Here is a 24,654-nt window from a genome sequence, read left to right as displayed (position 1 = left end):
ACAAAACAGGAGGACACAGGAGGGCAAGGAAAGTGGGAGGGTAGAGAATCTGCCTCCTATTATCAACTATTTATCGTACAAGTGTGTTTTATTCTTGTGAATGGTATTCACAGGAGGAGGAGGAATGTATTTACACGAAGGAAGAGGGGAAAGTTGGGGAAGGAATTTATGCCTTTTAGCACACTAGTAAATTAAAGAAAACTTTATATAAAGCTTTTCCACTTAAAAGCTTGCCTGTGTTGTAAAATTGACGAGCTGTGCAATGGAATAAATGAAATAAGACATAAAATTTACGAGGTTCCTCTACAATAAGTGTGATCGGAGTACGTGCAGCAGTGGTGCTTTCATTATAATTTGGAATAATATGAGTACAAAGATAACTCTATCTTCCTCTCTTTTCTCTCTTCCTCTTCCTCTTCCTCTCTTTTTTCTCTTCCTCTTCCGTGAGTCTCTCTGTAATGATCTCTCTTTTGTGCATAAGGTGTCTTGTATTTATATAGGAAGTAAGAGCACTGAAAGTTGTTGTAGAGCTCGCTCCCGCTGATAAGATTCCCATTTGTCCTCTTTGCTCTAAAGTGATTGGTACAGTCATCCATCAAATTATTTAGCTTGGATTTTCTACGAATTTATTTGTTTTTCTTGTTTTACCATACAAGGCTTCCTCTTGAGGCTCTTGGCTTTTTCTTTTTCTTCTATCGCTCTTACCACGAAATGTTTAATGGATATCGTTATATTACTTACTAAATGTTTGAGCAGATAATAAACTGGTTTGATAATACATTGGTATTTTTGTTAATATAAGTTAAGGGATCGAGACCCCACTTAAATTTTACTATTCATATGCCACTTAGTACTACGTTATGGTGGTATTCCTCTTCACTGGTAAGTTAGAGGTTTTAGGTTCAATTATCGCCAAAGAGGAATTTGAACCACGTTATTGAGTCAATTGTGAGACTTAACTCACTTCTCAATCCACATAATATAGATAATATCGTTTAAAAAAAATTAAGGAATCCAAAATTTAGTTTAGAGAAACATGCATACCGTGTTGTTCAACTGACTTAATGTGATGATTAACTCAGTCATGTGCTAACTTTACCTTCCGCCATGTCATTCGCCGGTGTAAAAGAGGCAGGTAACGACGTCGTATGAATGAATCAACTTGTCATCCCTCACTCAACTTTAGTAAGTAGTAAGCGGGAAACAACCTTTCCACGTGGCTCACTTCCCCACAGCGCGAAAGCATCAACAAATTAAAGACTCCGGAGTCCCCCCCCATCACTTTTCTTCTACCTTTCTCAGTTCCCAAACACTCTTTTTCCCACTGCATCAAACTCCTGAGAAAATTTTATACGCGCCCAAATGGAATCCCAACCCCAATCCCAAAATCCCAACCATCACCAGAAATCCAATCCCAACATGAAGAAGTCTTGGTCTTTGAAATCCGACGACTCGGCCCAGGCCGATTCTCCCCTCCGATTCCACTCTCCGATCCGATCCGACGCCTTCGACCCGCCCGACACTCCGCCGTACGAGTCCGTCGAGAATACGCCGGAAAATCCGGTCGACAACTCCAAGGCGATCACGGTCGTCGACAAGTTCACCAAGTACTCGCCGCTCCGGCCTCAGAAGCCGCCGGAGAACGCCAAGGCGCCGTCGCCGGTGGTGGTGTACAACCGGGCGGTGAGGGAGGAAGTGGCGCCGTCCGTGTCGAAGGTTGGGCCGACCGGCGTAGTCAACGGTGTTGGAGGCGGGGAGGAGGGCGGAGTCACCGGTGTTGGCGGTGGGAGATCCAGGGGGCTGACGAATTCGATTCTGAGACGGTCGAAGAGGGGGGAGATGGTGAAGACGGCGGCGCTAGGGTTTAGAGTGAGCGAGTTGGTGCTGTGCCTGGTTTCGTTCGCGGTTATGGCGGCGGATAAGACTCAGGGCTGGAGCGGCGACTCCTTCGATCGCTACAAGGAATACAGGTTCCTCCTCCGCCTGACTTTCAAATTAATTTCCTTTTTCAGAAAATTATTAATGATTAGCTGATTAAGTCAAATTAGTGTTCTAATTTTAATTCAAACTGTAAAAGATATTTTTTAGTCAAAATGGTCCTCAGATTGTTGTAATCAATAGAAGTAATCATTGAAATTATTTCGTGTCACTCACTTTTGTCTTTATGTTAAATTGAAAAAACAAAAATACTCTTAATTTAACAAAAAAATTTCACAGAAAGACCAAAATGATTCAAACAACGCCATAAACCATTTTGGCTAAAAAGCCTTGTTAAAATTTAAATTTCAACCAATTTTCATGCTTTGCTCTGTTATTATTTTGATGATTTGTTGAAACAGTTTTCACTGTGAATTTGGTTCTTGAATTTTTGTTTACTTTTGGAGATAATGTTATGATGAATTGAGGATTATGTGCTAAACTTTGCAGGTATTGCTTATCTGTGAATGTAATTGGATTTGCATATGCTGCCTTTCAAGCCTACAATCTATCCTACCATATGGTCACCGGGAAGTACGTGATCCGCCACCATTTTCGTCGCCACTTTGATTTCTTCATGGATCAGGCAAGTTACTCAGTCAGCCCGTCTGTCTTCATCGCTGTTTAACATTTCTATTGCTAAATGTATTATCTTATATGTTAGTGGAGTAGGGTAACTTTTGTTTAGGGAAAATTGTTGCTTGTATAGTTCTTGTTCGGAAGGTAACGAGCATCGGTTAGTGACTCGAAAACTTAGCTAAGTTTGTTGCGACCTAACGCCTGTTATTTGTTCCCGAAATAGGCCTCTGCGTTATTATTATGCTTCTGGCCGAAGCGATGCCATTTTAAGATTTAGGGTGTACTGCCTCAGCTCGAGGGAAGCTAAAGATTTATGTACTGATAAGCAGTGCGTTGTGCTTTTGTGGTGTTGGTTCAATTTGCAGGTACTGGCATACCTTCTCATTTCAGCATCATCGTCTGCAGCCACCCGGGTTGACGACTGGCAATCAAATTGGGGGAAGGATGAGTTCACGGAGATGGCCACTGCTTCGGTCAGCATGGCCTTCCTGGCTTTTGTTGCCTTTGCGCTTAGCTCCCTCGTATCTGGTTACAACCTCTGTACCTATGATTCTGCATGATACATATCCTACCTACACGGTAGGAAGTCGGCACTAATGCCAAGCCTACACGTCCTCCTCAACAGCCGCCTTGCTCTCACTAGGCCCTGAGGAGGCGCAAATCGAAGTGTGAGTGGATCATAATCATTTATAACCGACGGCCCATAGACTCAAATTTTCGTTTTTTCAATGTTGTTTGTAAAGCTTCAAACAACGTGTTCCCCACATGGCAATTTGTGTGTATAATTATAAACTTAATAAAAATAAAGGAAAATTAATTAAAATTGTTTGAAAATTTTGAGTTTTAACAATAAGGACAAAATAAAGGGTAAAGTGAATAGTACCATGATTGAATTTTTAGTGTAAAAATGTGATTTTTCGTTAAAATGATCAGTTCGGGAACTTTTCGTTAAAGTTTTCTAAAAATAACAGTGAAATCTTGAGTTGTTAATATGGAAGCATTTCTTTCCATTTTGTGCCTTAGGGGAGTTAGCAAATTCTAAGATTTAATTCTACCTCTCTCATTTGTTGGGTAGACATAGGCACAATGTGGTGCAAGAACAATATCTCAAGCCAACAACGCACGACTATGCGTATTAACTTGTCCATGAAATAATGCTTGATTCGGCCATATGAGAATTTCTCGTTGTATGGAACTTCTTCTCCTTGGTGAGATTACAAGCTCCTTCACTAAAGGAAAACTTTCCTTCCATAGCTACAATTTCCTTATATGCTTATACATTAAATTTTCATATGTTGTAAATATGGTGGATGTCCACGTTGGCCACTAATCCACTAAGCTACAAGTGAGAATAAAGGTTGTCTTTCGCTGTCTGCCAAAGCTTACTCCCTATGACTCATGTTTTCTATATAAATGCAACACACACCAAACATAGGGGTGTGACTCATGGTAGAGAGAGAGAGAGGAAAGGAGAGGAAATGAGAGAAAAGAAAGGAGATAATAGAGAGAGTTATCTTTGTACTCATATTATTTCAAATTATAATGAAAGCACCACTGTTGCCCCGAGGACGTACTCCAGTCACACTGACTGTAGAGGAACCTCGTAAATTTTGTGTCTTGTTTCTTTTATTCCATTGCACACACTGTCGATTTTACAACATCATAGTAATTATCATGCTTTATTACGTGAAAAAGTTAAAATCATACAAAATATACTAAAACAACTCATTAAAAACATAACGAAATCTTTTTGCACATGTCAAATTTTAACTGAGACAAGAAAGGATAACTCTTTCCCTCAGGGAAGAGTCCAAGCTTAGCTACTATCACCTGCGCATGGGGTTAAAACGCATGGAATACGCATAACCGGGGCCAATAAAGCAATCGTTCAGATTTGCAATGGGATAAGCCTCACAATGGGTTAGCAATAATGTGGTTCAAATTCATCTTTGGCGAGAATCGAACATAAAACCTCACTTACATATTAAGATGAACCATTAGACCATAATACTACATGGCACAAGTATTTTATGTTTGGTGTTTATCACAAATGGTCCCTGAAATTGACCCTCATCATTAGGATGGTCCTTAAAATTAAAAATCAATCAATGTAATCTCTAAATATAGGTGTCGCAAATCAATGTGGTACTTCCGTCACAATTCTGTTAAAAATTCCGTTAAATGCTGATGTAGCACATAAATGGGTCCCACAAGATTTATGGATTTTTATTACAAATGGTCTTTGAAATTGACCCACACCATTAAGATGGTCCCTGAAATTGACCCACACCATCAATATGGTCCCTGAAATTGAAAATTAATCAATGTAGTCCTTGAAAATAGGTGTCGCAAATTAATATGATCTTTCTGACACTATTCTGTAAAAAAATTTGTTATGTGCTCATGTGGATTTAAAAATTAATTAAAAAAATTATCTAAATACCTTTTTGCACAATGGAATTATTTTTTTCTTATAGTATCCGAAGAGATATCTCTTCTATAAATTCTTAAAGACACAAGGCTTAACTAAGGCCTAAGAGGGGGTGTGGAAATATTTTTCAACCAATAATAGATGCACCTCGATTATAACCTCATTATCTCAAGACAGACATCGTCGTTCTTTGCATCACCAGACCACCAGGGAAGCACCAAATAAGCTCTCTAATATTAAGGTTGTTGATCACATAAATGTTAACGGTGATGTCCCAGAAGTCGTTGCCAATGGGCCAAGCCGTCACCAATGGTGATCTCGATCCAAGTTCAAAGCGGTGAAGGATGTCGAAGTGTGTAAAGATGGGTGTATTGATTTTTTTAGAGAATAGAGAGCGAACGAGGTAGAGAAATGTGGACTGAGATCAGAGGTGATTGCATGCTTGGGTTTTTGGGTTGACATTTTTTATATTAAATATTAAATTATTAAGCCTATTTGTATTTTTTTAAAAACTTAATTAGACTTGTGTGACCCATTTATGTATCACGTCAACACATAACAGAATTTTTGATAAAATTGTGACGGAATGACTACATTGATTTGAGACACTTACTTGTGGGACTACATTGATCAATTTTCAATTTTAGAGACCATATTGATGTTGCGGGTCAATTTCAGGGACCATTTTGATGTCGTGGGTCAATTTCAAAAACCATTTGTGAGAAGAAAAAAAAAGAACTTATGGGGGGTCCATTTATGTGCCACATCAGCACTTAACAGAATTGTAACAAAAGGACCACATTGATTTGCAACACATATTTTCAGGGACTACATTGATTGATTTTCAATTCCATGGACCATCTTAATGGTAAGAGTAAATTTTAGAGATCATTTGTGATAAAAACCCTTTTATGTTTAACTTCTAAAATAATAGTCCACATCTTACTCTTCTTGCCAGCGCCGGGCAGACATAGGTACAGTGGGCCTGAAATAAGCAAAAGAGTTAGCACCAAGTAATTGTGCTTTCAAAAACTTGAGAAATCAAAACTGAGCCCATTAACGGCCCATTATCTGATTAAGAATGAGAATTATAAATTGGGTAAGAAAAATCCAAACTTTTTTCTCTTTTATTTTGATTTCATTGTCCAAAATATATATTCTTTTTTAATTTTAAATTTGTTGGTGCACCACCTATTACTATAAAAATGGTGGGATTTGTATGTTAAAAAGTTCGTAACTTAAAATTTTCTGCCACTTACATAAAAACACGTGGTGTACCATCCGTATTTCCGTCACAATGAAAAATTTCTCATAAGCTATGTCATTGTCATCTGCCATCTATGCCTTGATTGATGCTCCAGTGGAATTGATAAATAATAATATTATGATGACATAATTTATAAAGTTGTAACGCAAACTTGAAGCATGTTAGGTTTTGTTATCAACAATGGTGAAGTCTCAGCATCAAACTATTTACAAGAAAACATAACAACACTTGTAGTAGGCGTCGATTTAGACACATCATGTCTTATATCCAAACAACCATCATAAACGTTTCATGCAATTGTTCCTTACCTTGCTAGGGTTGCTCTCTCCTCTCTTGTTAAGTACTATGACCCAAAAACCCTAATCATGTTATGCATTGGAGGAGTCTGAAACTTACCACTATGTGTACGAGTCATGATTATGGAGAAAACCCTAATCATGTTATTCAATGGCAGAATCAGAAACTCGCCACTAAGTATACGTATAGGGTCATAATTATATTTATATATGGAGGAGATAAATATTAATTAGTAATTTTTTTCTTAACATTGGGGTTAGTTAACTTAGTTTGTCAAGATTGTGTGGTCAAATTAGCAAACTAGTGGAAAAAAAAAATAAACAAGGTGTTAGGGTTAGGTGACTTCCTCACCTTCATTGTGTGGCCAAATTAACTCTATGCTTTAATAGTACAAATAATGAAAGGGATATGTTATTCTTTTCTATAATTCTACGAATAATATTCGTAGCTCATACCAGATTAATTTTATATGAAGCAGTGGGATTATTGGATGAACCGTTAATCATTATATATTGCTAATTTAGTTGATAATCTGATAACATAATATACCAATTAATCGCTTGTAAGAGTGTCATTAACTAGTAAGCTTGATCATACATGGAATATCAAGCGAGCAGAAGTTCACGTGGTATCTTCCATCAGCCATGTTCATGCAATGTACAAAATAGAGCTAGATAACAAACATTCCCCATCAGTCCCGTCTTTTTCTAATGGAAAATAGTGAAAAGACTAAATTTTTAGACCATGCAACATAGTAGACGATTGGACTTATTTTTTTAATAATTTAAAGAAGAAATCCAACTATCAATCACTGCTTTCAAACTAAGCAGCCAACCATCCTCTATTTATAGTCTTCCTCCCTTCACATTCGCTTGTCCTCTATCGTAATAGTGTAATACACCCATCACTACCGTCCATGCACGCACAAACAAATCTCAACCGTCCGATACATAAAAATCCACGAACAAATCCAAATCCCATGCAAACCCTAGCTATATAATATCGTCGTATATTATATTATCATTGCCGAAACAATTATGTCCATGGTCCATATACAAGACTCACTCGAAAAAGCAACATGCCTATCCTTTACTTTACACCTCCTAAACTTTGTCATTTACGATAATTAGTATTCTAATTAATCATGGTTAAAGTAATGTAATATCATTAGCCAACAACAATAACTTGTACGGGCAAGGGACATATTCTGTACCATAAGTTTTGGCTAGATTGTCGAATCTTGATGAGCTGGTACTACACAACATGGACACGTGGTATTTTCATCAATGTTTCCAAGGTACACTTGCATGTGCACCACCCTAATTTTGTGCTTCTTCGTTTTGGTAATTGCAGCCTCCCCATGATGTTAACAATAATAATAGGTAATCATTTTCACGTTCTCGTCTTCTCTTTTGTACTCATCTTGTTTTCGTTTAACGATTCTCTTTTCACTTATTTAATTAAGGATTGATAAAAATAAAAGATTGTAAACGGAGAAACTAGGATAATAATGATTTTCACACTTTAAATTTATCATTTTACATTTCTTCTCTCGTTTTTTGTGTTTTTGTTTATTGATACTTCTTTAACTTATTTAAATCAACAACAAAGCAAGAAAAGAGACATGCAAAGAAGGGATAGGTAGTGATTTTCACACTCTTAAATGTATCGATCATTTAGCATTTTTCTTTTATTTTTCGTCGCTTAATTTTTCTTTGTATTTAATCCCAAAATTATAAATAAGACAAGTATTGTAGAAAGACGAAATGAAACAAAAGATCATTCCGCAATAAAACGCGAGCAGTGGGAAAGTTACTACTCTGATAATAATAATGCAAGCTTTTGGCCTTTTATAAGATTAAAAATCCCCCAAAGATTCTTTGCAGGAAATAAATTAAAGAAAAGGTTATCTGTTCATTTGTGATGCTAATATACTATTAATATATAGTAATCAGTTTGGAATATTGACCCATTGACAATGAGTTGACACCTAAAATACTCAAATTGCAGTTGAAAATAATATACAGATTGAAAATGCTTGGTTTTGTGATTCCTTGCCCGCTAAAACTAAATCACAAGATTCCAACTCCTGATTAAGAAATTAACCAAGCTAATTAACAATATCTTAAGAGATACTGATGAACGTTAATCATCTGGTACAGCATGCCAACCTACCAAATAATGCAAAATCGATCTTCAATAGTGGGCAGATCTTTTTTTTTTGTTTTGTTGAGAAAATGGTTGATATATCTTGATGATAAGGTTCAAGCCACAAAATAATACCTCATGCAGCATCTAAACTGCCTTGCTAGATCAATTTGTACACGCCATTTGACCAAATCTATAAATCGTCGATTGAAGTTGAAGTGCAACAACATCACAAATATCAAATTGTGTGCAGGGCAAAGATTTTATAAAAGATTGAGGCATCAAATACGTTTGTGTATAACGTTAAAATTAGTCAATCACGTTCAAGTGGGAGATCCAACCAAGCTTAAGTGATAGCTTTTGGTCGTCATTGTTATATGTCCACATGCAGCAACGACTAAGATTCAACCACTAACTTATAGACAGTTGTTTCAAACTCAACTTTAAAGCTTTAATTGATAAGGTATTGCTGCGATATGAATTGACATACATCAACGGCTGATATTCAACTGCTAAGATATAACAACGATTGATCCAAACACAATTCTAAATTTTTAACTGATAAGCCGACACATACATCAACGACTGAGATTCGACCGCTTGCGCGTGAACAACCAACTCGATGCACATCACAATGAAGCATTAATGATGTTTTAGACCTGTTTAGATTGGTAATGGATCCAGCAGGTAAATCAGGACCCAGCCAAGTTGTAGTAGTAAGGAAGGCGGAGTCCCTCAACATTTAAATGGTTTGCATGCTTTGTAAACCTTGTACCTTTTGGGTGCATTTTGAGCTGTACCTCTTGTCTGTGCCAACCTAGACAGACTTAGTTGGCAAAGTCACACTCAGAGTGAAACATACGCGCTCCAAGAGCGGATCGGTTTTCTTTCTTGTTTTTTTTCTCATTTTTACTGTTTATTTAAAACAAAAAATGTATTAAATAAAACAAAATCTCCATCGATAATGAGAGATTTTTTACTTGTGGACCTGAAACGGTATTTCACATGTTATAATATTTTCGAAGAAAATGATATATTTTTTCGTATCTTTCTACTTATTTTATAATACATTGAGCACTAGCTTAGATACGATTAATGTTCTAAAAAATGTTAGGCGCTAGTTTGATGGGCTAAGGCCTAATGCTTAGGTGGCTTGATCCTAGCGCCTAGGCGGCTAGGTGGGGCTTAGGCAGACTAAGCGGATTTAAATAAACTTCTTATATATCATATAAATAAATGCATGTTTATACTTAAAAAAGAGAAAATGAAGACAAATATGATAGAAGACAATAGAAGTTGGAGGAGTGTTTTTATTTAGTTTGTCTTAATTGTTTATGGGGGTCAAATACAATATACAAACATATATACTTGAGGTTTTTAAGTTGTTGGGGTCAAAGACAACCAATAACCCTATGTTGACTCCGTCACTGGCTAGGCAGGAGCCTGTACAATCTAGGTGGGTTTCTAAGCATGTTTAGACATACTTTCTTAATTTTTAAACGTTTAAAAATTAATTGAGATGGTAGCTAGCCGTCTAGCGTTTAAATGGAACCTAAACAATGCTAACCAGAAATTAACCGTGGATACGACACTTGGGAAAAATTATCATCAATAATGGTTTGAGGGAAAATAAGAATAATGGCTTGAAGGAAAATTAACAAATAAAATTAAAAAATAAAAGGGAATCAGAGAGGAGAGAGAGGGGGAGGAGAGAGAGACCGTATACGGAAGAGGACCATACGGCTTCTCCGACACACCCACGGATCCATCTGTGTGAGCTTGGGGCCCACTTGCTTTTCAGCCATAACATTTAGTCCTCTGCCTACTTCGGTTTCAGTTACAAGTTTGTAACGTACGCCCTACTTGGTGAAATGACACATATACCCTCCTGTGAAATTTGGAGGGACTAAAATAGCCTTGGTGTTGGCGCTTTTACTGTTTTAAACATGGTTGTTAAAAGATAAAGCTCACTTTATTTTAAATTTTGAATGACATAGTTTTTACTATAAAGTAGTAAGACCATCTCCAATCGAATGAGGGTTAGAGGGTTCTTTTTAGTCTTCTGGTCCTCCAAGAAATTAATACTTTAATGAACAGTATATAGTCATATTTCTTACCGTCTCCAACCGAAGGCCAGGCCAAGCATAGCTCTGTTACAAAAAACCATCTCCAACCGAGGGCCAAAAGGCCATAGGGCCCACGAGCCATTTGGCCTGACCCTCGATTGGAGACGGTTTTCGGACTATTTTTGACCCTTTGAACCATTCAGTTGGAGATGATCTAACTAATTCTTGACTAAATCTTTGAATAGGAAAGTCAACAATGTTTTTTATTCTCATTTTATTAGACTTTAATATTGAAAAAAGTTCTAAATTTGTGAGTAATTCTATTGCTGTATAACTAACGCTTTTAAATTCAATCAAATTGAATTCCAGTACTAATCTTTATGGTCAATAAACAATTTGAAGTTGATTGAAGGACAAACTTTAAGAGTAAAATGCTTAGCATGTGTGTTGCCCACAAATCAAATTATTTGTCGAAGAAAAACTACTAACCTCTTCTTTTCAATCTTTGCATCTTTAGTAGATGATGACTACAATAGAGGTCGGATATAAAGTAATTTTTTTTATTTTTCAACTCATTAGTAATGTTTTTCTTCGTAACATCGAGGTTGTTTGAAAAAGAAAAAAAACTAACATATCTTTTTTATCACAAATGATTAGGTCGTCGACTAATTAACACTCTTGGTGCCTAGTATTGCTGTAAGCAAAGGGGCATGTGGTGGCATGTTGGCTTTGGGATACAAAGGGTAAAAAGGGAAAATCAGATACAAGGATTCTTGTCTCCTCAGAAGTGGATCTTCGCACGTTAATGAAATGGAGTTTGTAGTGAGGAGGAGCTGTGAATTTTATGGAGAGAGATGACGAGAGAATTACAGCCAGCCACCTCCCCTCCCCATTGCATATGCTTTCACTGCACCACCAACTACAACGTCCCAATTCATCTCTCAACCGATCTCTCTCTCTCTCTCTCTTTCCTGTTTTTGTTTTCTAGCTTCACACTATTACAAGCTCTCAACTTTTTTCCCCTACTTTCTCTTTTAACTACTGCATCCTTGACCACCTGAGCGCTTTCCCTCAACTTCTCAAAACCCATGTGTGCTTTTGGACTTGGAAGCTCAAAAACCATATTTTGGGAGCTTCTTTTGCTCTTTTAAATGGTGGGTTTTTGTCTAAATATGTAGAGATTCAAGACTTCTGACCAAACTCTCCACCTTTTGCCCAGAAACATGCTTATTGGCCTGAAACTTATCAATTTTTTTTCCCAGCTTCTGCTTAATCTGAACCCACCTGTCTTTAAATGCACAAAGATTGATTAGATGATTTCGAAATGTAGGTGTTTGAAAAACAACACTTTAATCTTTCTGGGTCGTCTCCAAATCCAAGTTTCTCTGCAAGTTTGGAGGCTTTCTGCTAGTTGAGGAGTGCAAATACCAAAAGGGGTTCTGAGATTTTTCTGATTCTTTTGATGAGTTTTGGTGCCGACCCATGAAGAATTTCCACTGGTTTAAGCAGATTTCCAGCAATGGCAAGCCTGAGAGGAGTCTCTCGCTGGGTGAGTACAATCGTGCAGTCTCATGGTCCAAGTACTTGGTGTCGTCAGGGGCCGAGATTAAAGGGGAAGGAGAGGAGGAGTGGAGTGCGGACATGTCACAGTTGTACATTGGGTGTAAATTTGCTTCCGGAAGGCATAGCAGGATTTACAGAGGGGTTTATAATGAGAGGGATGTGGCGATTAAGCTGATAAGCCAGCCTGAGGAGGATGAAGGGTTGGCTGTTTTGCTTGAGAAGCAGTTCACTTCTGAGGTTGCTTTGCTTTTTCGATTGCACCATCCTAATATCATCACTGTAAATCTCTCTCTCTCTCCTCTTCGTTAGGTTTATGGTGGTGTTGTTTGCCTTTTCAGATCTTTTGGAAATGCAGTTTTTGTTTTTCTTCTTTTTCAAGTTTTCTTCCTGCTAACTTTTGTGATCTTTTGGTCTGTATAAAAACGCAAGATCCCTTTTAACCTTGTGCATTTTAAGACTTTACTCTAAGAAATCACTCGGAAAAAAGGAACCGCATTAATTCGGCATAAAATGTTAGAAGAAATCTGTTCCAGTTACCTCAATTGGTCATTGATTTATCAGTCCTTACCTTAGAATTCTCCATCTTTTCAATTTTGTATCCGACCTTAATCTTTGTTGGTATTGCGTATATGCCGAAAATTGGAATCGGTTCTTCTAAGAATTTGTTGTTCTTCTAGTAACATTTAATGCTGGAACAGTAGCTCGTTCTTTACGTTTTTTGACCTTCATGTACCAATTTTTGTTGTGCAGTTTGTTGCAGCTTGTAAGAAACCTCCTGTGTTCTGCATTATCACCGAGTATTTAGCTGGGGGATCGTTAAGGAAGTATCTTCATCAGCAGGAGCCACATTCTGTTCCGCTTAGCCTAGTTATAAAATTAGCCCTCAACATTGCACGCGGGATGCAATATCTCCATTCTCAAAGTATACTTCATAGGGATCTCAAGTCAGAAAATTTATTGCTAGGGGAAGATATGTCTGTAAAGGTTGCAGATTTTGGTATTTCATGCCTAGAATCACAGTGCGGCAGCGCTAAGGGATTCACAGGTACTTACCGCTGGATGGCACCCGAAATGATCAAAGAGAAACACCATACAAAGAAAGTCGATGTTTACAGTTTTGGAATAGTTCTGTGGGAGCTTTTAACGGCATTGACACCATTTGACAACATGACTCCTGAACAGGCTGCGTTTGCAGTATCGCAGAAGGTATTTTTCTCATTGTACCCCGTAATATTACTTACCCTGGTCTGCGGTTAATGATTTGTATCAATAGATTCAATACCTATTAGTTATAATTAAGTGTTGATACGGTGAAACCTATTATTGAAAGAGGGGATATTATTGTGGCAAGCATTAGTCTACGCGTTTAAATGTGGCCAAGATATCCATTCTTGAGATATTGAACTCTTTAAGTAACAGGATTAAAAAAAACCCAGTACTACTGAAAATTATTTCTGTCACCCATATGTTTTTGAGTTTTCGAAACTGTTAGAGAATTATGGAAACAGAGAATGACAATGTTCCTTTCTGAATCATTTTTTTCTGCATATTATCTTCCCATTCTTAGCATACTAATATACATTTTAAAGCACACAATATATACATGCCTCGTAAACTGACTGCTCGAATAGCTCTCATGTGCATTGATAATTTTGAGTTTTCTTAGAAATCTCTTCAAGTGTCAGCTCTTCTACTTCACAACATTTGATAAACTTTCTTAAATTCCCATGCAGTAAAAGTAACATGTCATATCAGAAATTACAGTTTATCCGTTATCGTTTTTAGTTTCTATTCTTCTTGATGCATCTGTTACACCTGTATGTTTCTCACATGCATCAGAAGTGGGGTGAGAGACAGTCATTTATATGCTTGTCATTGTATTATCCAGATCATGTGGGGACCTGCTGTATTTGGCCATCCTTATTTATGCAGGAAAATCTCCTAAAATCGGAGAAATATATTAAATCCTACATCTTTTTCGTTGTTGATAAGATATATTAAAGCACTGGTGATCATGCACTAATACAGGTAGACATCTAAAGGATGTGGAGAGTTGCATTTAATGTTTGTTTAATTCCTGTCTCATAAAGAATGTAAAACTTCAGCGATTTCCTAATCGCCTTCTACCAAGAAGCAGCATGCTGGCATCTAATGATCTGTTTCAGTTTTTCCGGTTGGCATCTTGCACCTGTTATGATTTTGTGGAATAAATGGGAACTCTGTCTGTTTTCCCACCTCGAATTCTCACTTGCCACCCATGTAAACCGCTTTTGTTGCTATGTTTTGAAACCTTTTAACATAAAGCTGACCTGTTATGGAGATATATGTGTCGATCTCCTTTTAGTTCTGAACTATGGATTTTCAACTTGTTCGTGTCATTGCACTATTCTGAACAACGCCTGGTATGTAATGGCATCATTATGCAAATCAGTTTACTTGGTGGTGCTTATGATTCCCGTAAACATGAAAGTCAAATGTTTTGAGTAAACAAACCCGTGTATGGGTAAAATGTGCTGGAAGTTGTTACAAAAGCCAGAATTTGGCGTGTTCACAGCTACAATTTTTCATTGAAGTTTGGTTGCAGGAACTGAAGATGAGATGAATCTAAGGTATCAAAAGCTGCATTAATGTCCTTATTAGTTGAAACGTTGTTGGGGTGATGTGATTTTTTGTATGAGCACAGTAGACTAAGAATCCTGCGGTGGCTAATACAATGATAAGAGTGTGTTAAGTTTCCTTTGTGGCAAAGTTTATTAAACGTGTTATGTGCTCCTGAATTTTGTGCAGAATGCAAGACCCCCTTTGCCGTCCACATGCCCGGTGCCATTCAGTCGCCTCATTAGCCGATGCTGGTCAAGCCATCCAGATAAGCGACCTCATTTCGATGAGATAGTGCACATTTTGGAAGGTTATGCCGAGTCCCTTGAGCAGGACCCAGATTTCTTCTCATCTTACAAGCCGCCCCCAGATCACGCCCTATTGCGATGCTTTCCAAAATGGAAGGGTCGCCGTAGTTCTGCTTCTTGAAAGATTTAGGGAATCGTTTTCTGGAATCAAAGTATTGAAGTTAAATGTACCATATGCTTTTCTTGTCAAGGTTCCCATCTTCATACAAATTATGATTGTGAACCTTTTTTCCTTTCTGTCTTGTTAACCTTTTGATCCTTTTGTCTTGAATATATTGGAATGAAAAGCACTACTTTTATTGGTGTTTTAACTTCATCTGCATACTTGATATAAGCACTTTCAATAGAAGCACTTTAAATTTGATGTGAAATGCTGAATGTTACATTTTCAATAGAAGCACTTTTCGAACTTCCTCTCCATCACTCCTAGTGCGCATTCCCACTCTCGGGATAGTATTGGCATGAGAGATTTGGATATGAAAACTTATTGTATGAGCTGATTATATATCTTGAGTTGGAGACTTCATTACACTTCACCGTAGTATTTCAGATCAATAATACAATATCATGTGGAAAACATGAAAACACATGATATTCCGTATTGGGGTCTAGCTTAGTCTATGCATGCAAAAATGCTTCCAATTCTTCAATGTCTTCTCTCACTTTAATTTACAATTTCACTTGTAATTAGCTAATGTCTTTTTTTTTTAATTTTTTTTTTTAAACAAATGATAGACCTCTCACTAAAAAGTGAAGAGGAATACCACTAGACTGTAGTACTAAGTAGCAACTAATGTTTTTAAACTAATTCATTTACTTTGTTTTCTCTTAAAGAAAAGCGTAATAAATAGGATAGTTCCATTCACGCACTTATTTTTATTTCTTATATACCCTCAATTCACGGTCGTCGGATTGAATTAATTAAACAAGTTCAATGTCAAAAAATTAATAAAGGTGGAAGGTAAAAATAAGTGTAGAATAACTGCTTGTGAAACACAAAAAAACATAAAAATAAAACTTAACAACCAAAATATAGTATGGTAAACTAGTATTTATAAACTTCTGTGACCTTAAGAAACATGTGACGGTTTGGCCGAGTGGTCTAAGGCGCCAGATTTAGGCTCTGGTCCGAAAGGGCGTGGGTTCAAATCCCACAGCCGTCAGATTTTTTGTTCTCTTTAATTTTTTTTCTTCGTCCTTTTTGAACTATTCATTAGTTTAGTTAACAAATTACAATGGCAAGGTAAGAAATTCAATTTTTTTTCTTTCTATTTTTTATACAAACATATTAGAGGAGGGAATAATGAATATCACAAAATCTTGGGTTCAAGTGTAAACGCTCTGTTAACAAATTGGATCCATTTTTTTGTTAGGTTAGATATTCTATTAGCTAACAATATTCATCTTTTTGCTATTAACTCACAATTTTCATGAAGAAGATCGAGTTGAAGTTAAAACAAACACTCTGTTAACAAATTGGATCCATTTTTTTGTTAGGTTAGACATTCTATTAGCTAACAATATTCATCTTTCTGCTATTAACTCACAATTTTCATGAAGAAGATCAAGTTGAAGCAAGTTAAAACAAATGCATACTATAGACATCGAAATTTCAGTGAAATAAATGTTGATCAATAATTAGAATTTCAACATTCACGTGTCACATAAATTTTACACATAGCATATGACTCAACAAAAAATCGAGAATCATCAGAAAAGTCATCAAACATGACAGGTGTCAACGCTTGGCAGAAATAATTTATTTCATCTGATTATTTAAACCCAAAAATCAAGTTTTGGAATTCTATAAATAGGAAGCCAAGACATTCATTTGGGGGGACGAATGGATAACCAATTCACCTCACACCAAAACCTTGAAGTTTTGAAACTCCAAAGCTCCCAAGCAAATCCCGAAGGATCAAGAAAGCTCTATTCGTTCTTCGTCAACCCAATCTTCAAGATCAAGCCCCAACGACTCTTTGAAGGAACTTCCACCAATTCAAGATCAAGCCCCGACGACCCTTGAAGAAAGCGTTCATCGTTCATCATCCGTTCATCCTAAGATCAAGCCCTAACAGCCCTTTGGATCAACAACATCAACAAATCCACACATTCAACCGTTCTTCAAGATAAAACCCAAAAGCCCTTGAAGATCCATTCATCCACTGTTTATCAAGATCAAGCCCCAAATGCCCTTGAAGATCCATTCAACAACAGTTCTTCAAGATCAAGCCCAAAAACCCTTGAAGATCCGTTCATCAACAATTTTAACGATAAAGACAAAATAAAGGATAAAGTGAATAGTACCATAATTGACTTTTTAGTGTTAAAATGTGGTTTTTCGTTAAAGTAAAGAGTAGCGGGAGCTTTTCGTTAAAATTCCCTTTATATTATAAGAAAACTAATGAAAATGACTTGAAAACTTTGAGTTTTAATAATAAAGACAAAATAAATGGTAAAGTGAATAGTACCAGGATTGACTTTTTAGTATAAAAATGTGATTTTTCTTTAAAATGAACAGTATCGAGTGCTTTTCGTTAAAGTTCCCATATTATTGGTCGTTTGGTCTGAGACTTAGAACCTCCCTACCCCCAGTGGAAGTTGATACTTTGACCCATGAGTGGGATAAATTGTACTTAGTCCCCATGTGGGAGCATTTTTATTATATTCCATCAATCCAACCTAGAGCCTTGTGAAACTTGTTTACCCCAATGATTATTTCAAAAGCTAAGCACCTTCATCAATTCCCATTTGGTCACTTCACGAGATTATTGTAATACTTTTGAATGATTCCAACCAAATGAATCCAATAACTTCAACCAATCCAATTACAATTTTCCCACAATACACTGGTGTATGAGATGCACATATATTTAAATGTATAAATTAAAAATAGTAAAAATACAAACATGTATTTTTAACCGTCAAATACATTGGTGCTCCATTACAACAGTACATTGTAGACTTATCCATCTTTTAGATTCAACTTTGTGGGGACGAAGTTGAAGTTTATCATTATCCACAAGTGAAAATCTAAAGAGAAATACTAAAGAGACTCTTTTAAAGTGAGATTTTTTATAAACATGAAATGACATAAAGTTTATAGAAAGTCACATTCGCATTTTCAAATCGAAATTGTTGACTCTAATATAAAGTGAAGCCTACTTAAAGCTATGGCCTTGCTCAATGCTTACCATATATTTATAGAAAAACTAACGAAAAGTTCAAAAAAACTTTCCTTTTAATGAAAAACCATTTTTAAAGGTATAGTGAATAGTACCAGGAAAATGTATAAATGTGGTTTTTCGTTATAAGTGAACAATACCGGAAGCGTTTTGTTAAAAGTCCCTATATTTATTGCTTCATGTGCTATACTAGTGTTTCATCAATGCACTATTCATGACCATCATGGTCCAAACCAAAGTGTGAATCGTTCAACACATGATCAAGTTAATGTCAAACAATAAGGTGAAACCCACCACCTCCCACACTAGGCAATTTTTCAAGTTTCTATCTAGATGGAGTTACATAAAACTTTATTGTTCACTAACCATTGACACGTTATGTATTAATATACGAGATATGTTAAATCAAATTTTTATATTAGTTTCGAGCTTAACATACACACAAATGAGTCCACATACCATTGGGCATAAAGAAAAATGAACCTAGACAAATTGTCAAACTCTCAATCTGAATTGATTGATGTCTAATACAGAATTTTTTGATACAACAAACATGACATACGACTATTTTAGCGTAATTTGGTGGTACTCATTATTGTATGATGGATATAATTGTGGAATTGCTATTTAGGAGAGTTATAATGGTTCCTCCTATTGTGCCAGCATGTCAATCACCATGATGAATGAGAGATTTTTCAGTATGCCGGAAATACAGTTCGGTAAATTAAGCGTCATAATACAAAATAGTTAATTACTTTAATAAAAATTCAATCGCTTATATTATAACACTTGATATGCCAAACTGTGTTCCCGACACATTGAAATATTCACTTCATAATCAAGTTGAGAAGAAGCAAAGTAATTTCAAGACTAATGACCTTTTATCCATTAAAAAACCTACGTCCCACCCAAAAACTAAAATATAAAGTTAAAATAAAAACAGTCAAAAAATGACAGTAAGAGGAAACAAACCGCTATCAGAGCGCCACGTGGCGATTTCAGGGTTAAACGACAGTAAAAGAAAACAAAACAAATCGGCATTTCGGGGAGTTCCAGCAGGAAGCGCGGGTGCGGAAGAAGTCTCGCCTTCTCTTTCTCCCCTTCGATATTCCAACTCTGCAACTTTCCACCATTTCCCTCAATTAATTTCCATTTTTTTTCTCAAAAAGATTTCATCTTTTGTTTCTTTAGGCATTTCCCCATTTCGCCTCCCACCCTGTCGTCTTCATCCCAACCAACCCCCACCATAAAAAGATAAAATATTTGACATTTTTTCCCTATTACCTCGTATATATGTGTGTGTATGTATAGATTGCATTTTTATTGAGACCCACATAGCTCAATCCATTTGCTGCCCTTTTGACATGGTCGATTGGTTGTTCAGGTATGGATTTTTCCGATTTCTTCTTTCCGCGTATTGTATTTTCAGCTCAATAGACAACCCATTATTTATTTTCCATTTTTTGGTGTTTTTTTTAATTAATTTGAGAGGTTAGCTGCAAAGAACTATATTTTATCGTTGATGGGTTCATGTTAATCAACAATAATATGAAAAGTAGTTGATTTTATTGGTTTTAATCTTTGGCATGTTCCAGTGGTGATATGAGTTTTGTATGTAATATTGCATTTATGTGGGTTGATTGATTCTTCTTTTGTGTTTTAGTCATTTCTCATTGTTTCCTTTGATGGGTAAATCTAAGTTTTTCATTTTTTGTTGTTTTTACTTGTTATTTGGTTTGTTGGGAAACATACAAAGTTCAAAAGTGAATTGCTAAAACGCCGAAACATGAATTTTATGATGTTTTAATGTCTTTTGTGGATGTTGTTTGATATTTGCTCATTAGGTTTATTGAGAAACATACAAAGTTTCAAAAGCAGATTGCTAAAATGGCCGAAATGAATTTTGTGATGTTGCTGATGCATTTTCTTTTTGTCAATATTTTTTCAATATATGGCAACCGTAGGTTTGTGCAGTATGTATGCATTTGGAATTCTGCTAAAATCTTCTGCTTGATTGATTGAGATCCGTTTGTGATAGTTGTGTCTTGTTTTTCTTTTTACCTATTCTGTATGAAACATCTGTTGCAGATAATTTATTTGGTGTAGAGGTTTTGTTGATTTGGGTACATAGCGATGCCTGGAATTGTTGAGGAGGTGGTAAATGAATCACATGAAAATTCCACGCCAAGTAAGGAAAATACAGCTCTGAATGGATCCCCAAAGAGTACTCTGAATCAGCAAAGCCCCCGGAGTAGAGGACTTGATCATCCTGTTGATGGGGTGGTTGACACCTCAATTGAGCAGCTTTATGAGAATGTGTGTGATATGCAGAGTTCTGATCAGTCACCTTCAAGGCGTAGTTTTCGATCGGATGGTGATGAGTCTAGGATTGATTCAGAGTTACGCCATCTTGTTGGAGGAGAGATGAGAGAGGTGGAGATAATGGAAGAGGAAGTACTAGAAAAGCCAGCGTATGATTCTCGTAGTGATTCAAGTTCTAAGAAAGGTTTGTCCTCAGATAGAAAATCAGGAACGATGGTTAAATCTGCAAGTACAAAATCCGTTTCTTCAGGGAACTCGAAGAAAGTTGCTCAATTGCAGGTCGAGACTGAAACTTCATCAAAATCAGTTGTGAAGGGAAGAAGTCCTGACAAACCTCCAATTCCTAGCAATAAAAATTTCCAAAAACAGCATCCGGGACCCACTCCCGTGAAGAAAGGCAGGAATTCATCTGTGGCAGGGTCAAAGTTGCAGAATGGAACTGAGGATTTGGCTGAATCAGGGTTAAATAATCCCGATCTTGGGCCATTTTTGCTTAAGCAAGCAAGAGATTTGATTTCCTCAGGGGATAATCCCCGGAAAGCTCTTGAATTAGCTCTTCGAGCTGGAAAATCATTTGAATTATTTGCAAATGGGAAACCTTGTTTAGAGCTGGTAATGTGCCTTCATGTCACGGCAGCAATTTACTGTAACTTAGGCCAGTATCATGAGGCAATTCCTGTTCTCGAACATTCAATTGAGCTTTCAGCTATTGAGGAAGGCCAAAATCATGCCCTTGCTAAATTTGCTGGTCATATGCAGTTGGGTGATACTTATGCTATGCTGGGCCAACTTGAGAATTCAATTATGCATTACTCAACTGGATTGGAAATCCAGAAACAAGTTTTGGGAGAAACAGATGTAAGAGTTGGTGAGACTTGTCGGTATTTGGCTGAAGCTCATGTTCAAGCATTGCAATTTGATGAAGCTCAGAGGCTTTGCCAGATGGCTCTCGACAGTCATAAGGAGAATGGTTCCCCATCTTCTCTGGAAGAGGCTGCAGATAGGAGATTGATGGGTCTTATATGTGAAACGAAGGGTGATCATGAAGCTGCTCTCGAGCACCTTGTGTTAGCCAGCATGGCCATGGTGGCAAATGGCCAGGAAGTGGAGGTGGCTTCTGTTGATTGCAGCATTGGAGACACATACTTGTCCTTGTCTCGGTATGATGAAGCTGCTTTTGCTTATCAGAAGGCACTCACTGTGTTCAAGACCACCAAAGGAGAGAATCATCCAGCTGTTGGTTCAGTCTTCATCCGCTTGGCTGATTTGTATAACAGGACTGGGAAAATTCGAGAGTCAAAATCATATTGTGAGAATGCCCTTCGAATTTATGAAAAGCCCATGCCTGGAGTCCCCCCTGAGGAGATGGCAAGTGGTCTCACAGATGTTTCTGCTATCTATGAATCGATGAATGACCTTGAGCAGGCGGTCAAGTTGCTACAGAAGGCATTAAGGATATACAATGATGCCCCTGGTCAACAGAGCACCATAGCCGGGATTGAAGCCCAAATGGGTGTCATGTACTACATGCTGGGGAGTTATTCTGAATCTTATGACTCCTTCAAGAGTGCCATTTCAAAGCTCCGTGCAACTGGAGAAAAGAAAACTGCTTTTTTCGGGATTGTTCTTAACCAAATAGGGCTTGCTTGCGTGCAACGTTATTCCATAAATGAGGCCCAAGAATTCTTCGAAGAAGCCAGGACTATTTTGGAACATGAATGCGGACCGTATCACCCTGACACACTCGGGGTGTATAGCAATCTTGCTGGCACTTATGATGCAACTGGAAGGTACGCTCTTATCTTTATATTTGTCCTTCGACTAGTGTCAATGTGTCATGTTCAATTTTCATTAAGCATGCTTTCGTTCTTCACCTGGTACTCATTGCAAATGCTCAATTGGTTGTGACTTTTTTATATTCCCTATTTCACATGTTCTGTTTTCTGTTCTTTTCTTGCACTGAAAGCCTGACAAGACCGTTGTTTTGACGATTAAACATAAAAAAATAAAACTTAATAAGCTGTAGAAATTTTGTGATTTGTTGCTCTTTTGGAAGATAGATTTTTTTTTTAGTAAATGTGTTGATTCTCTGATGTTGTTCTGATTATTGTTGTGATCATTAACCCAGGTTGGAGGATGCCATCGAAATCTTGGAGTACGTTGTTGAGATGAGGGAAGAGAAACTTGGGACAGCAAATCCCGACGTGGATGATGAGAAAAGAAGGTTGGCTGAGTTATTGAAAGAAGCAGGCAGAGATCGGAGCAGAAAAACCAGATCACTAGAGAACCTCCTTGATTCCAATTCCCACGGTATAAACAATGATGGAATTACGGTATTGTAAGGATGGTCAGAAATGAATACGAAAATGAATACGATGTACTATAGGACGTATTTAAGAGGGACAAAACATAGAACAGCCGAAGAATGAAGAAGCGATCGTTGGCTTTGCCGATAAGATTGTTATTGTGCAGGGTGAACTGAAATAAACTCAGGCTGAGGTTTTGGTTACATAATTAATTTATGATATACTGTATTTGGCTGAAGTTTATATGACTTTGTATCATCACAATTTGTATTACTACGTTAAAGATTTATAGATTTGTTTAATATTAATTAATTATTTAGGATATCTCATGATGTATCAATTATTGGAGCTTATGGGTTAGAGTTATAATCTTAATTATAGTTCAATAATGTAAAAGCTTTTGACCATTTAGATTTGTTGTCAAGAAATGTCACGGTTTGTTTTTCAAGATTCAGTATCCGGTAACGAAGGAAAATTTCAGTAGAGCAGTCTAATTACATAATTGATCACGTCACTCTCACAAAAGAAAAGACTGGTTGGTATTAGAATATCAACGAGCCTTGGATAGGTGCATTGGACGGGTGCTGTTCTTTGTGAATGCCATATCAGTGACCTAGTTGGACAATTCTGCTAAGGTTTTACATTATAAAGTGATAAGATTTGTGAGAACCTAAAACCACCATTAAAACTCCAACTCATACTGATGTGTACATGTTCTCTATCTCTGAAGCTAGCTGTGATTTATGTCGTTAAGTTTGGGGGACCTTTATTTTCATTGCATTTTTGGAGTGAGAAACTTCTGTTTCTGAGAGATCTTGACATTATTTTGGTGGGTACAAATTGTACTGTTGTGGATTGGGGGTACTGGATACACACCACACTTGTGATATTATATGCCATTAACTATCTTGAAAGGATTTGACATAAAAATTGTTGTGAAATTAGGTATTGGGCATATATCTAAGTTGCTGTTGTGTTACATCCAACCCAAGTGTTCAGGTTAGACAAGATTTGAAATTTAATGTTGGTGGGGGCAGTGTGGATGTTGCTCTCCCCTTTCTCAGCAGGCAATCCTCTCTGTACTGGTCCTACTAGAATTTCTCGTTACAATCGTTCGAAGTTACAGTCCGCTTATCGAGAAAACTTTCCTTATTGTATACAACAGATGTATTAATTTCGTTCATTCTGATTTTGACTTGTATACAACCAGTTATATTTAATATTTTCTTCGACTTCTGATTTTGTGATCAAGAACTTGCATTCTTTGGGTTGCATCTTTCGACCTGGTTCACATATTCGGTGGTTGATAATTTATTGTATACAACATATGTATTAATTTCGTTCATTCTGATTTTGACTTGTATACAACCGGTTATATATAATATTTTCTCCGATTTCTGATTTTGTGACCAAGAACTTGCATTCTTTGGGTTGCATTTTTCGACCTGGTTCACATATTCGGCAGCAAAAGACAAAGGCAAAAGAACCTGCTTCACAATCGTGGTTGATAATTTATTTACGAATTAGAATGCATTTCACATAACGAGTAATGCTACGGAAATCAAATTTTTTAAACCAAATGATGTGTCACCAATAAGGAACAAACA

General features: G+C 36.8%; 3 protein-coding genes and 1 non-coding gene across 5 annotated transcripts; all 4 read left to right on the top strand.

Moving 5' to 3' along the window:
- Window positions 1–1,247: 1,247 nt before the first annotated feature.
- LOC126600900 (CASP-like protein 4A3) lies at window positions 1,248–3,390 on the top strand. The gene is made up of 3 exons (XM_050267602.1): window positions 1,248–1,970; window positions 2,428–2,563; window positions 2,922–3,390. Exons 1-3 carry the CDS (start codon window positions 1,363–1,365, stop codon window positions 3,114–3,116), a joined length of 939 nt encoding a protein of 312 aa, XP_050123559.1. The 5' UTR covers window positions 1,248–1,362; the 3' UTR covers window positions 3,117–3,390.
- Window positions 3,391–11,609: 8,219 nt separating this feature from the next.
- On the top strand, window positions 11,610–15,545 carry LOC126598374 (serine/threonine/tyrosine-protein kinase HT1-like). The gene is made up of 3 exons (XM_050264733.1): window positions 11,610–12,607; window positions 13,079–13,534; window positions 15,116–15,545. The coding sequence occupies exons 1-3, from the start codon at window positions 12,248–12,250 to the stop codon at window positions 15,353–15,355; spliced, it is 1,056 nt and encodes a 351-aa protein (XP_050120690.1). The 5' UTR covers window positions 11,610–12,247; the 3' UTR covers window positions 15,356–15,545.
- Window positions 15,546–16,317: 772 nt separating this feature from the next.
- Window positions 16,318–16,397, top strand: TRNAL-UAG (transfer RNA leucine (anticodon UAG)). The gene has a single exon. It is a non-coding gene; the product is annotated as a tRNA-Leu (tRNA).
- Window positions 16,398–19,461: 3,064 nt separating this feature from the next.
- On the top strand, window positions 19,462–23,371 carry LOC126599906 (protein KINESIN LIGHT CHAIN-RELATED 3-like). Of its 2 annotated transcripts, none has more exons than XM_050266373.1 (3): window positions 19,462–19,803; window positions 20,526–22,531; window positions 22,870–23,371. In XM_050266373.1, the coding sequence occupies exons 2-3, from the start codon at window positions 20,553–20,555 to the stop codon at window positions 23,081–23,083; spliced, it is 2,193 nt and encodes a 730-aa protein (XP_050122330.1). In that variant the 5' UTR covers window positions 19,462–19,803; window positions 20,526–20,552; the 3' UTR covers window positions 23,084–23,371. The 2 variants fall into 2 exon arrangements, with proteins under 2 accessions (XP_050122330.1, XP_050122329.1); XM_050266372.1 differs by having other exon boundaries at window positions 20,508–22,531.
- The last annotated feature ends 1,283 nt before the right edge of the window (window positions 23,372–24,654 follow it).

The sequence above is a fragment of the Malus sylvestris genome, chromosome 14 (genome assembly GCF_916048215.2).
Source record: "Malus sylvestris chromosome 14, drMalSylv7.2, whole genome shotgun sequence".
Classification (NCBI taxonomy): domain Eukaryota; kingdom Viridiplantae; phylum Streptophyta; class Magnoliopsida; order Rosales; family Rosaceae; genus Malus; species Malus sylvestris.
This window is presented reverse-complemented; position numbering and strand designations above follow the sequence as displayed.

Coding starts and splice junctions, on each gene's coding strand:
- LOC126600900 (XM_050267602.1), top strand. CDS start 1,363: ATGGAATCCCAACCCCAATCCCAAAATCCCAACCATCACCAGAAATCC. Junction 1,971..2,427: donor GATCGCTACAAGGAATACAG/GTTCCTCCTCCG, acceptor TAAACTTTGCAG/GTATTGCTTATCTGTGAATG. Junction 2,564..2,921: donor TTGATTTCTTCATGGATCAG/GCAAGTTACTCA, acceptor TTCAATTTGCAG/GTACTGGCATACCTTCTCAT.
- LOC126598374 (XM_050264733.1), top strand. CDS start 12,248: ATGAAGAATTTCCACTGGTTTAAGCAGATTTCCAGCAATGGCAAGCCT. Junction 12,608..13,078: donor ACCATCCTAATATCATCACT/GTAAATCTCTCT, acceptor TTTGTTGTGCAG/TTTGTTGCAGCTTGTAAGAA. Junction 13,535..15,115: donor CGTTTGCAGTATCGCAGAAG/GTATTTTTCTCA, acceptor AATTTTGTGCAG/AATGCAAGACCCCCTTTGCC.
- LOC126599906 (XM_050266373.1), top strand. CDS start 20,553: ATGCCTGGAATTGTTGAGGAGGTGGTAAATGAATCACATGAAAATTCC. Junction 22,532..22,869: donor ACTTATGATGCAACTGGAAG/GTACGCTCTTAT, acceptor TCATTAACCCAG/GTTGGAGGATGCCATCGAAA.